This window comes from Eutrema salsugineum, unplaced genomic scaffold (assembly GCF_000478725.1).
Source record: "Eutrema salsugineum unplaced genomic scaffold, Eutsalg1_0 scaffold_9, whole genome shotgun sequence".
NCBI classification, from domain to species: domain Eukaryota; kingdom Viridiplantae; phylum Streptophyta; class Magnoliopsida; order Brassicales; family Brassicaceae; genus Eutrema; species Eutrema salsugineum.
In genome coordinates, this window is record NW_006256342.1 from 4,297,715 (window position 1) to 4,310,178 (window position 12,464).

Genomic DNA, 12,464 nt, shown 5'->3' on the forward strand with positions numbered 1-12,464 from the left:
AAATTGACATATGTCATTTCCATATTAACACTAAAATGCTGAGGTGACACTCATATAGAGAGAGTTGGTCATCGTTTATATATAAGATATCATGGTCTTAATATTATTAATTTATAGAGGTTTTACTGTACTTAGAAACCACCGAATCTAGTACTTTTAAGTTAAATAAACATCATTAATAATATAATCATCACCCCTTTAAAATAAGAAAAGAAATGCAATATCTGGTTGAAAAAAGTGTAAGGAAGACTTGACTTTTATTTATCTGCTTTGTATGATTTTTAAAAAAAAACACGAATTCATCTTGACTTTTGTCTCTGTCGTCCCTTCCTCGCATAATCCTTCCATCGATAATTTTCTCCATCAAATAAAACCAAACTAAAGCACAAGAGAATCTCAAACACGCTTCTTTTTCACCCTTTCTTGCTCCAATCACTCCTAAATCACAATCTGAGATTTTCTAATCACAACCTGAGATTCTGAAACTGCAGCCGGAGAAACACAGTCAAACGCCGCACAATCAAAATCCTTATCTGTTTTGATTCTAATTTCTGGATCTTTCTGTTGCTTTTCTATGGGATGGTCACTAACAATTCTCAAAAGAGCAATCTGGGCATGACCAAGTCCATGAATTTCTTTCAGAATATCATTAATCCATTCAAACGCAGCTCCAAACGAGGTAAATCTCGTTTGTTTCAACTGTGTCTTCTTTCTTTTTTTGTTTTGTCCCCAGCAAAATTTTAGGGTTTGTAAATTGACTCACCTCTTCTTCGTTGACTCAAGGTCTTGAAGACGATATCGAGAAAATTGCAGCTTTGGAGCAGAAAGTTTTCCCATTTCAAGTCTTAGTTTCCGCTACCAAAAATTTCCACCAAACCCACAAACTCGGCGAAGGTGGATTCGGACCCGTCTTCAAGGTAAACCCCAATTTGGCATTCTCAGAGATCAAAGTTTCCTTTTTTATTCTTTCCAGTTGCAGATAATCAGCGTAGCGAGTGTCTTTTTAACCATTGTGGTTGTCATTTCAGCAGAATCATTACTTGTCTGGGTTTTAGCCTGAAGGGTTTTTGTGTGTGTGTGCTCTTTCATGCCGCTGATGAGTATCAATTGTGTGTAATAGGGAAGGTTACCTGACGGGAGAGACATAGCAGTGAAGAAGCTAGCTCAGGCTTCAAGGCAAGGGAAAAACGAGTTTGTAAACGAGGCCAAGCTGTTGGCTAAAGTCCAGCATCGGAATGTCGTTAATCTCTGGGGTTATTGCACACACGGAGATGATAAACTCTTGGTCTATGAGTACGTCGTAAACGAAAGCCTCGACAAGGTCCTTTTCAGTAAGTTTTCTTCTCCTTGTCTCATTGGCCTAGCCTCGAATGTTATACATTGATATGTTCATTGATGAAATGAGACGTTTTTAACACGGTGTGGTTGCTCCTTTTGGATGCAGAGTCCAACAGAAGATCAGAGATAGATTGGAAGAAGAGGCTTGAGATCATAACTGGCATTGCTCGAGGACTGCTCTACCTTCATGAAGACGCTCCAAACTGCATCATCCACAGGGACATTAAGGCTGGCAACATTTTACTTGATGAAAAATGGGTTCCTAAGATTGCAGATTTTGGGATGGCCAGACTCTATCAGGAAGACGCAACACATGTCAACACACGCGTCGCAGGAACCAAGTATGCTCTCTATCACTAATCCTTAGAAATCTCAATTGCATAGATGACATTTTGGTACAAATGTCATGTTTCACAGTAGAATGGTGATTCACTTGCTGTTCATTTTTCTCTCTTATGCACAGTGGTTACATGGCTCCCGAGTACGTAATGCACGGTGCTCTATCGGTAAAAGCAGACGTATTCAGCTTTGGGGTTGTGGTTCTGGAGCTCATCAGTGGCCAGAAGAACTCGAGCTTTAGTCTGAGACACCCTGACTTGACTCTTCTTGAATGGGTAAGCCCTCTAGTCTCTGGTCTCATTCTCCATTGTTTCTAAGGTTGTTGTGATGGCCGATGCTAAAGAGTTCCTGATTGTGTGACACAGGCATATAAATTATACAAGAAAGGCAGGACCATGGAGATAATAGACCCGGAGATAGCAGCTTCGGCTGATTTGGACCAAGTCAAACTCTGCGTTCAGATTGGTTTGCTCTGTGTTCAAGGTGATCCGCACCAGAGACCACCAATGAGACGAGTGTCTCTGCTTCTGTCGAGAAAACCGGGACATCTTGAAGAACCGGAGCGTCCTGGTGTCCCGGGATCTAGATACCGACGTCGAACGCATCGTCCTTCAGGAACATCCTCGGTTGGAACATTTTCGACCACTGGATCAAGTACAGATTCGTTTGGTTCGAACTTGAATACAAACACAGGAACCGGTGGAGCTACTCCAGCGTCTTCTAGGACTCCGACACGGACTCACGCTACTAGAAGTGCTGGTGCTGGTACGAGCTCTAGCTCTGACCCTCATGGGAAACGGCCTATGATGAGTTATTAAAAGTACATAAATCTGGTTACATTTGATTGTAAATAGCGAGCTTTTTAATATTTTTTGGGTTTTTGAAAAGTAAATTATTTTTGGCTGTGTAGTGTTTAGGACAGGGAAGGTTTACTGTTGTATGGTTCTCATATGAGAAAAAAAAAAATTCATTCATTTGTTACATAAAGTATTAAAAAAATAAATAAAAATCCTCGCACGTAGGAAAAAAGCATATTCTCTAAATCTATTGGTTAAATCTGGATCCTGAACTCTCTGACAATGACCATTAACGGTTCTTTAAACCAAAAAAAAAAATTTCTAACACCTTTACTAATTAATTTTCAGCTAATAACGTTTTCCAAAAATGGTTACAAAAATGACCATTAACTGAATATTTTTTTTTAGAGATGTCTAAAACCAAACGGTCGAGATATTTTTTACAGTGTGTGTGTGTAAAAAAATGCGTGAGAAGCGTTCTAATCGTATTTCGGTTTTGGCTAAAGTTATTTAGGTCCACCAAAAGCCGAATTCAAGAGACGAGCCACACGCGTCACCTTCCCGTTTAGCTTACTCTCCTTCTCATAACTTCTTTAAGGGATTTTTCATCATCCTCCTCCGTTCATCTTCTTTCAGATTGAAAATGGTGTCGTTCAAGGTCTCTGTCGTCTCTACTTCGCCTATCGATGGCCAGAAACCTGGAACTTCTGGACTCCGTAAGAAGGTTCGTCTGTTTGCTTCTCCTCTTGTCATCGTTCTCGCGTTTTTTTTTTTTTTTTTAATTTTGTTGGAATTGGATTTTAACTGAAACATTCTAGTTCAGATCGCAACGAAATTGATATCTCTAATCTGTACCTTTTGTTTTCATGGTTGCGAATCCGTTCTTCTACTTTGTTATAAGGGATGTAGTCATCTGATCCCGATCCATTTGAGATTTGAATCACTCATTGTTTCATTTTTCGCGCTGTGACATATTTGAAATTGTTTTTGTAGTGTTTAACGCTTTGGTCTGCGTTTGTGTTTAAATCGAAATTCTAGTCTCTCCTGAATCTAAGGCATTGCAAATTCTTCGTATGATTTTGGAAACTAAGGCATGTTGGGATCTCTTTTGACGTCGAACATCCGTTCTTCTTAACAAAACTTTGATTGATCAATTAGTCTCGTCAATCCAGTTTTCATTTTTCATTAGCAATCTGCGCAAACTTTGGTAGAAGTGGTAGATCAACGGGCATTTGTATATCAGAATTTGGTATCCGATTTGTATTTTGGGAAACAGACTCTGTCTTAGCCCCTTCAAGTGTTCTGTGTTTCTTGTAGACCAATGTTTTGACGATTGGAATCGTTTAAATCTCTCTGATGGATGCTATGTTGGTCTGATTTTACAGGTGAAAGTGTTCAAGCAACCCAATTACTTAGAAAATTTTGTCCAGGCAACGTTCAATGCTCTCACTCCAGAGAAAGTCAAAGGTTAGATCTCTCTTAACCCCTCTTGATTGTTATTCAGTTAAAAGCTTGTTTACATAAATGAGCCTATTTAGATAACTGCATATTACATGTGAGCATGATTATTTGTTAACTTGTGCAGGTGCGACACTTGTGGTCTCTGGTGATGGTCGTTATTATTCGGAGGAGGCTATTCAGGTCAAAGCTTTACCATTCATTATGTCTTCTGAATTCCTGTGAACTACGTTTTGCGTCCAACCCCTATTCGCAAGTTCCTTTGGCTAACACTGATTGACCTGCTGCTATTACGTGGTGGACTCTTTAGTTTCTTTCTCCTGAAAAAATCAAGTTCTTTTCATACCAAATGTATCATACTTTCCTCTTTTTGTGTGTGTGTGTATCATACTTTCCAGTTGTTTATACATTTTTTTTTTCCTTACCTGGACAGATTATAATCAAGTTGGCAGCAGCAAATGGTGTTAGACGGGTGTGGGTTGGTCAAAACAGTCTGCTATCAACTCCTGCTGTATCAGCTGTTATTCGTGAAAGAGTAGGAAATGATGTGAGATATCTTCCTCAGGCCTCATGCCAGCTGTTTTTGTTTCTTGCTGTTGTCTAAAGCTATGTGTGTTCGCAATATGTAATGACGTAGAAACTAATCTTGGTCTCCAATTTCAGGGATCTAAAGCCACAGGGGCATTTATATTAACAGCAAGTCATAATCCTGGTGGCCCTACTGAGGTCAGTTCTGTTCTTGTTCTCACCCTTTTGTGTTTGTTCCTTTCAATTCATACTCACACTTAGCATCCTTTTCATCATTGCTTAATTTTAGTAGACTATATATGCTTCTCTACGATAATATGCTGATTTCATGCTATCTGTCTCAGGATTTTGGAATTAAATACAATATGGAAAATGGTGGACCAGCTCCTGAATCTATCACTGATAAGATTTACGAGAACACAAAGACAATTAAGGAGTACCCAATAGCGGAAGATCTACCCAGTGTATGTAACATTTCTGAATGATCCTCTTATTTGTCAGTGATCATCATTTCGTCTTGTATTTACTAATCATTTTTTTTCTGGTCTTTATATTTGAACGCAACAGGTTGATATTTCTGCTATTGGTACAACCAGCTTTGAGGGACCGGAAGGAAAATTCGACGTTGAAGTTTTTGATTCCGCAGATGACTACGTCAAATTGATGAAGTAAGTATTTCCATCTTTGTATATATGAGCATGGTTCTAGAATCTACTCCCTCTCTGGTCTATGTATCTAAGAGAATGGTTCCAGAATCTGCGTTCTCAATGATCTAAAATATTTTCTCACCTCTTCAGGTCAATCTTCGACTTTGAATCCATCAAGAAGCTGCTTTCATCTCCAAAATTTACATTCTGGTACGTAGTTTGCCGACGTCCCTTAATATTTCCTTTTGATTTTGTTTGCCTGTAAATGCTCATGTCTTGGATGTTTTATTTCTGATCGCTTAATGAAGCTATGATGCATTGCATGGAGTTGCTGGAGCCTATGCACACCGTATCTTTGTCGAAGAACTCGGCGCACAAGAAAGTTCGTTGTTGAACTGCACACCCAAGGTATCATTTTTGTCTTATCAGGAATTATTATTCCCTAATATTATCATAAAATACATGTTGAACATGGTATCTTATCACAACACAACAATTTGCAGAAAGATTTTGGAGGAGGTCATCCAGATCCCAACCTTACCTATGCTAAGGAGCTCGTGGCACGAATGGGATTGAGTAAAATTGATCCTGGAGTTGAGCCTCCAGAGTTTGGCGCTGCTGCTGATGGTGATGCAGATCGTAACATGATCCTTGGTAAAAGGTAGCCTACTAATGCTCCTTTAACTGAGCACAGAGATTTGGAGTATACCACTCTCACCTATAACCAAAAAAACATCTCTTCTTCTTAGGTTTTTCGTAACTCCTTCGGATTCAGTTGCCATAATTGCTGCAAATGCTGTTGGAGCCATACCGTACTTCAGCTCTGGTTTAAAAGGTGTTGCAAGGTATGCATCCGGAATTCTTTCATTGTTGTTTTCTGGTCATAGATTGAAAAATCTGGACTCTCGCATCATACATTTCTGTTATTATAGTACCATTTTTTCTTGTTTAATTCTCTTCGTTTACATTCATATTTCAGGAGCATGCCGACCTCTGCTGCTCTTGATGTCGTTGCAAAAAACTTGAACCTGAAATTCTTTGAGGTACACGTCACTGTGCAGCTGCTCTCTAGCTTCTACTTGTCACAATAAGTTAACATAGTCCGTTTCTCTAACATAACTTCATTCCAGGTTCCAACAGGCTGGAAATTTTTTGGCAATCTTATGGATGCTGGGATGTGCTCTGTATGTGGTGAAGAAAGCTTTGGAACCGGTTAGCGTCTGTTGCTAGATCTTCACATGTGTTAAAACCTTAACAACCCTACACAGCTCACAAAGAAGCTTTTCCACAGGTTCGGATCATATCCGCGAGAAAGACGGGATCTGGGCAGTTCTTGCTTGGCTGTCTATACTGGCTCACAAGAACAAGGAAACCCTTGATGGGAATGCAAAACTAGTGACAGTGGAAGACATCGTTCGCCAGCACTGGGCTACTTATGGCCGTCACTATTACACTCGTTACGACTATGAGGTAAAGCTGTCAAATTTCTTTAAAGGGTTACTTACATACAATATGCGAAATAAACAATACGACTTACCAATTATAAATGCACTCCACAGAACGTAGACGCAGCTGCAGCTAAAGAACTCATGGCGCTCTTGGTTAAGTTGCAGTCTTCGCTTCCTGAAGTGAACAAGTACGCCTCTCTCTCTTCACTTCTTTTGATTTTCTTTTTTTTTACATAAACGACTTTCAGACTCGCTCATCAGCTGAACAAGTGTTTTTGGATAATTGTTCAGGATTGTGAAGGAAATCCATCCGAACGTGGCAAATGTTGCAAGCGCTGATGAATTTGAATACAAAGATCCAGTAGATGGCTCTGTTTCAAAGCACCAAGGGATCCGATACTTGTTCGAGGATGGATCACGACTTGTAAGTCCTGTCCAAATGGATTCATAACACAATACTTGTGATAATGTCTCGTACTGATCCCGGGATGTTTTTACTTGTCGAATAATGTCGTAAAGGTGTTCCGTCTCTCGGGAACTGGCTCAGAAGGAGCAACAATCAGGCTCTACATTGAACAGTACGAGAAGGACGCCTCAAAGACCGGCCGAGATTCTCAGGATGCTCTTGCTCCTCTGGTCAGATTCAAGTACCTTTTAACTACTCAGAAAGTTACCCAATTCGATCTTTGTCATGTTTGTTTAACACCAATTTGTTGATAACTGGTTTCTCGCAGGTTGATGTTGCTTTAAAGCTGTCGAAGATGCAAGAGTTCACTGGCCGATCATCCCCAACCGTCATTACATAAGACAGCTTGCCGATAATGCTGTCTCCTATACTACTCTTGTTCCAACTTCGATTCTTATGAATTTGGGTTTTTACTTTTTTTTTGTCTTACAAAACTATACATACTTCCAAACATCTATCATAATGGAAAATACAGATTGGTGGCAATTGAATTTTAGCTTTGTACGAGTTCCCAAAAGTGACAAGTTAAAAATATGCAAGAACATCGGAACAGGTGTCGCAGATGGATACATCATACATGGTAAGAGGATCCAACAATAAACTGGTACATAATACCTAAGACTTCAACAATTGAGGTGCAACGTATTTGCTTTCCATTACATGATTACAAAACTAAGGTAAATATTTAGTTATGTGGGTACTAGAATGGTTTAACTTACAACTAACATAAACGCACGACATAACCCCAAAAGGAAAAGAGATTAAAAACAGGAATGGTGCTCGAGGCATGTGTTAGTTTGTATAAAGTCTTGGTGACATGGAAAAAAGGAAGATATGAGTCAAAGGTTCACGGGTTCTTCTTTGGGTTCTAAGTCGATCCAAAAGAGAAGAGAGCTGTATCATTACCATCCAAACACTCCTTCCAGTTTAGGCATTCTTCCTTTGTCCTCATATATCATTTGTCTATCTTTTACTAGGCTTGTCTAACAAAGACTAACGATTTAGCGAACCATCAGTTTCTTATATTCATAACATTGGTGGTTAGCTATTTATATACATATAAAATTTATAATGATTTTCAGATTTTCTGCAACAACTCGATATTGACGTAAAGAGAGACGTCCTACAAGAGAAGTGTTACGGAAAATTGAAAATGTATCATTTTCTTATATAAATTCTTTTATAATGGGTAGAACTGGTACTATATTCATTTTATGGAGTTGACATTATCGACTAGTAATTGGTGCGTTGAATGTATAGCTCAAAGTTTGGACTTTCGCCCCTGTTTAGATTATTGGATCTGGAATTGATGAGTGTATAAGACGAAGATTTCAGAACTAGAAAGTAAAGGATGATATGATATAATAAACGTATTACTTATAAGTAACTCTTTGATGGGTCTCTATGCAAAACTCAGACTAAGCAACTTAAGAACTTATCTTGTTGAGGGATATATGACTATGGTATTGCATTTGATATCTAGTATAATTCGGTAAGTTTCGTAACATGATGAGAGAGACTCTCATTCTCTTTGTCTGTATTACTTTATATACTTGTACAAACAAAATACAAAGGACGTATATGATCACAAATTCACAATAGACAATAACGGATTTTAATATTAGTGTATTATTGATCGTACTTCCGTCCTTTATCTCATCTTTAAATTATATTCGATAGTGATAGCGCGTCAACCCGAAATATGTGGTATCTTGAAAAAATGAAAAGTAATCATAACAGATTAATTAATAGTATTTTATTATTTTGTGTATATATTATATGGTATGGATAGTGACTGAATATGCTTTTTTCCATTCTTGATAAAATTATCTAAACTTCGAGTTCTAGTCTCTGAAGAATATTCGGTATGTAATTGGATCGTTTCTTACTTATATTTTTTCTACAATCAATTAAGAAGAAGTGAATAATATATTTTCATTCCTGGCTTTATTTGAAAATCACATGAATATGTAGGTATACCAAACACACTGTGTATAATATGATTCTTCTTCATCTTGAATGAAAATATTTTGGTAAGACGTTGAATTCTTTTTCAGACTTTCAGTATATGAGTGTTTGTGGAGAATGTGGAGAAAGATGGTATGTACTTTTACAAACGATAATTTTTGGCCAGTATTAAAAACGAATTGAAATCGAAATTCTTGAACTTGTAAATTGGTGTGTGTTCTTTCTTAGCTATGTTTTCATATCTGTTGAAGTGTTTTATGTTAATTAGTGTCTGATTTCTGAAAAGTACTCAGAGTGATAATTAAGTCTGTTTGATAGTACTTCCGAATGCATGATTCACAATATGTACTTGAATCCGAGTATTATCATTTTAAGTCCCAAGTGATAGTGGAGTTACAGCTCATGCATGCAATATCAATCATGATGCATTGATCGGCTACTTTCGTCAATAGGTCAAAAAACTAGTTTTTTTGACCAAAAAATCAAGAAACTAGTTAATAAACGCAAAACTTATCGTTCAATTATTTATTTTCATCACGTTATCTTAACCTACTTAATATATTTGATATATTCTAAAAAAAAAATTAAGTAATAATAATCTCGACACAAAAATATATTAACAAGTAAGGAAAAGTAGTCACACAAACAGTATCCATAACAGACATTCAGACAGCAACGACTAGTAACTCTTTATTTATTAATTAATACAGTTTTATGTATACAAATTCAATCTTCCAAGACTTTGATCGATGACGGATATATATTCGATTATGGTATTGCCTTGTCGGCGTAGAGGTTAACTAAAGCAAGGGCATTGCTGGTCAGCTTCTTGACCTCATTCACTCGCGTACAGACGTCATCTTTGATGGAACCGTCATCGTGAAAATATTCAAACCCGTCCGTACAAGTATACTCATAAGTAAGAGCTGCGCTAAGCCAAGTCTTGACATGACTCATCTGAAACCTAAACGACTGGACCGAGACCGTGGAGACAAGCGCCTTCATCTGTTTCATTGAACCTCTCATCTCATGGACAGCATCCTTAAGATTCTCGAAGCAGTCCTTGAGGATGACTGCATCGGTTGGGTGGTTAGGTCTACCACCACAACCATGGTCAACGCAGCCATGAGATGAGAGGTTTTGGAGGTAGGAGACAAGGTGAAGCGTGTTGGAGAGAGTGAGAGAGATGGCTGCACGTGCGAGGCGGTTCGAGTCATTGTGGATGGAGTTAGCAAATGAAGAGAGAGACGAGAAGCAGAGGTCAGGGTAGAGTGTGGTGTAGCAGCTCGTACGGATGAAATCGGAGCCGTCGTAGGGTGGGGGATAGACGGTGAGGATTGGTGGAAGAAGGGAGGAGAAGAGAAGTAGAAGAATGAGTCTGATCATTGTTACTATCATTATGTGATGTGTTTTGGATTGATGAAATCCTCTTTTTAGAGCATGTACATCAGGGGATTAAGAGGGGTTCATGGCACAGTTTTTGAAACAAAAGAGCTTAATTTTGAAGAGACAGTATCATCCCGACGAACATGAATAGACGGTATCATCTCGAAATGGAGCATTCTGATTGGTCGAAAATTATAATTTTTGAATTAAATAAAAAAGAAAAACTAAAACCAAAAAAAAATATTATTATATTCTGGTGAACCCCTCTCTTTGGGGTTCACTGATGTACATGCTCTTAGGAGTAATTTATACAGTTTTTGAAAATGGCACTACCCGTTATGTATTCTTGTTGTTTTAAATACATTTTGAATTTCTATTTTTTTATTTTAAATACATAAGTATGAATATTAGTAAATATATAAAAATTAGGCTGAGTTATTATTATAACAAAAAAAAAAAAGTTAGGCTGAGTTTGGAGGTAAACCGGAATATCTCTGCCAACAAATGGTCGGCATGTATGTTTTATGGGCCGTGCCGAATTTACAATATATCTATGTATATACTGAGAAAACACAGAATAATATTTTATGATCATGTATATATGGGCTGAAGAAGAAGGGACCGAAGGTGGGATTATGGGTTGTGATGAAGTTTCTAGGCCTTGTAAGTGGTCTGAGAGATGTGAGTGAGTCAAAGTCTATTGTTTGTTTGAATGTTAGTTTTGGAAAATCAAGTCCGATGCTGTGGGCGTATATTGGTAAAGCGATGATTACGGAGTTACAACAACACTGACAAAAGAAAATACGTTGTGGTGATTAATGTTTTGTTTTTGCTAAGAATGTAAATATATTTTCCTTACAAAAAAGTTTAACCTATGAATTCGTTCAATGGCAAAAAAGAATCGGTGATTAATGTTCTCGCAGTTGACTTGAGGAGGGTGCGCCAGAAATGCAAATCTAATGCGTTAAGTTGATCTATTATCCTGATATACGAGAGTATTGATAGAAAACTCATGATGTACACACTAAATGAAAGAGTAATTTTAAAGATGGTGAGTGAGTAACTATGGAGATGATGAATGAGTAATGATACTGATGTGATATCTTGATTGATATAAACTATAAAGTAATATTTTTAATAATATCCACTTTAGGATGTAAAACAAAATGTTCAAAATATCACAATCGATTAGCCCAAACAAATAAAGCGAAAACTTAAATTAGTTACCTGGCTATATCATTTTAGATCCTACCCAAATATTACGTTGACATCCATAAGGAGCCTAGGATTACAATGCCACATATATCAACGTCAATTGTGTAACCAAAACTAGAAAATTTTTGTGGTTGATTAATTAACGCATTGATTGTCTAACCCCCCAATGATACTAATCGATTGGCCTAAATTCGTGGCGGATTTAACGACATCACCGTATCATGATCTTCTTTGTTACTTTTTTTTTTTGTTCTCTTCTTGGTCGTCCATTTCTTTCTCTCCTTTTTATTTGGTGAAATAATTTCGCTTCTGAGAAAAGAAAATGAATTTTGGCGAGAAAAATGAGAATTAAAAAAGAGTAATAAGAACAAAAGATTTAAAAAAAAAAAAGCTACGTGGCGAATACAGCGAAGATGATCACATGTACAATAAACCTTTCAAGTATTTTAGTCAACCCCCTGTAATTGTTCGTAGTACCCATTAATTATTGCGTTTTTCATTTAAACAGACACTTTTTGTTTTGGTTCCTTTTCTTTTAAATGGGAATAGTCATTTTCACTATTCAAAAAAGAAATTAAAAAACCTAACAATAACTGATAAATCCATTTATCCAAATGGGATTTTAATTATAAAAAATCTTAATTTTACAATAACTTTTGGAGAATATTTTCTCATAATTAACTTATAAATATTGCCAGCCATTAGCCATCCGCCATCGTTTGGATTTCTTATTGTTTTTTCTCATCGAAATGGCGTCGGATAAGGGTTATGGCCTCGCGTGTTTGTTGTTTGTATGCCAACATAATTTCATTTAAACAGCCTCGCGTGATTAAGCGTACTATTCGGACATTCAAATTGGATAAAGTCATAAAGA

The 12,464-nt window shown here is 37.3% G+C and overlaps 3 protein-coding genes across 3 annotated transcripts; 2 read left to right on the forward strand and 1 right to left on the reverse strand.

Annotated features, from left to right (window-relative positions):
- Positions 1 to 389: 389 nt before the first annotated feature.
- On the forward strand, positions 390 to 2,706 carry LOC18009318 (putative receptor-like protein kinase At4g00960). The gene is made up of 6 exons (XM_006390783.2): positions 390 to 679; positions 784 to 917; positions 1,121 to 1,331; positions 1,445 to 1,679; positions 1,802 to 1,952; positions 2,043 to 2,706. Exons 1-6 carry the CDS (start codon positions 580 to 582, stop codon positions 2,493 to 2,495), a joined length of 1,284 nt encoding a protein of 427 aa, XP_006390845.1. The 5' UTR covers positions 390 to 579; the 3' UTR covers positions 2,496 to 2,706.
- A 305-nt stretch (positions 2,707 to 3,011) lies between these two features.
- Positions 3,012 to 7,516, forward strand: LOC18009113 (probable phosphoglucomutase, cytoplasmic 2). The gene is made up of 18 exons (XM_006390785.2): positions 3,012 to 3,198; positions 3,860 to 3,941; positions 4,060 to 4,115; positions 4,366 to 4,479; positions 4,596 to 4,658; positions 4,805 to 4,924; positions 5,028 to 5,128; positions 5,258 to 5,317; positions 5,416 to 5,515; positions 5,611 to 5,768; positions 5,857 to 5,952; positions 6,087 to 6,150; positions 6,238 to 6,319; positions 6,399 to 6,577; positions 6,667 to 6,743; positions 6,847 to 6,979; positions 7,075 to 7,191; positions 7,290 to 7,516. The coding sequence occupies exons 1-18, from the start codon at positions 3,118 to 3,120 to the stop codon at positions 7,359 to 7,361; spliced, it is 1,755 nt and encodes a 584-aa protein (XP_006390847.1). The 5' UTR covers positions 3,012 to 3,117; the 3' UTR covers positions 7,362 to 7,516.
- Positions 7,517 to 9,603: 2,087 nt separating this feature from the next.
- Positions 9,604 to 10,391, reverse strand: LOC18007812 (21 kDa protein). Its single transcript, XM_006390786.2, has one exon. It carries the CDS (start codon positions 10,385 to 10,387, stop codon positions 9,758 to 9,760), a length of 630 nt encoding a protein of 209 aa, XP_006390848.1. The 5' UTR covers positions 10,388 to 10,391; the 3' UTR covers positions 9,604 to 9,757.
- Between the last annotated feature and the right edge of the window lie 2,073 nt (positions 10,392 to 12,464).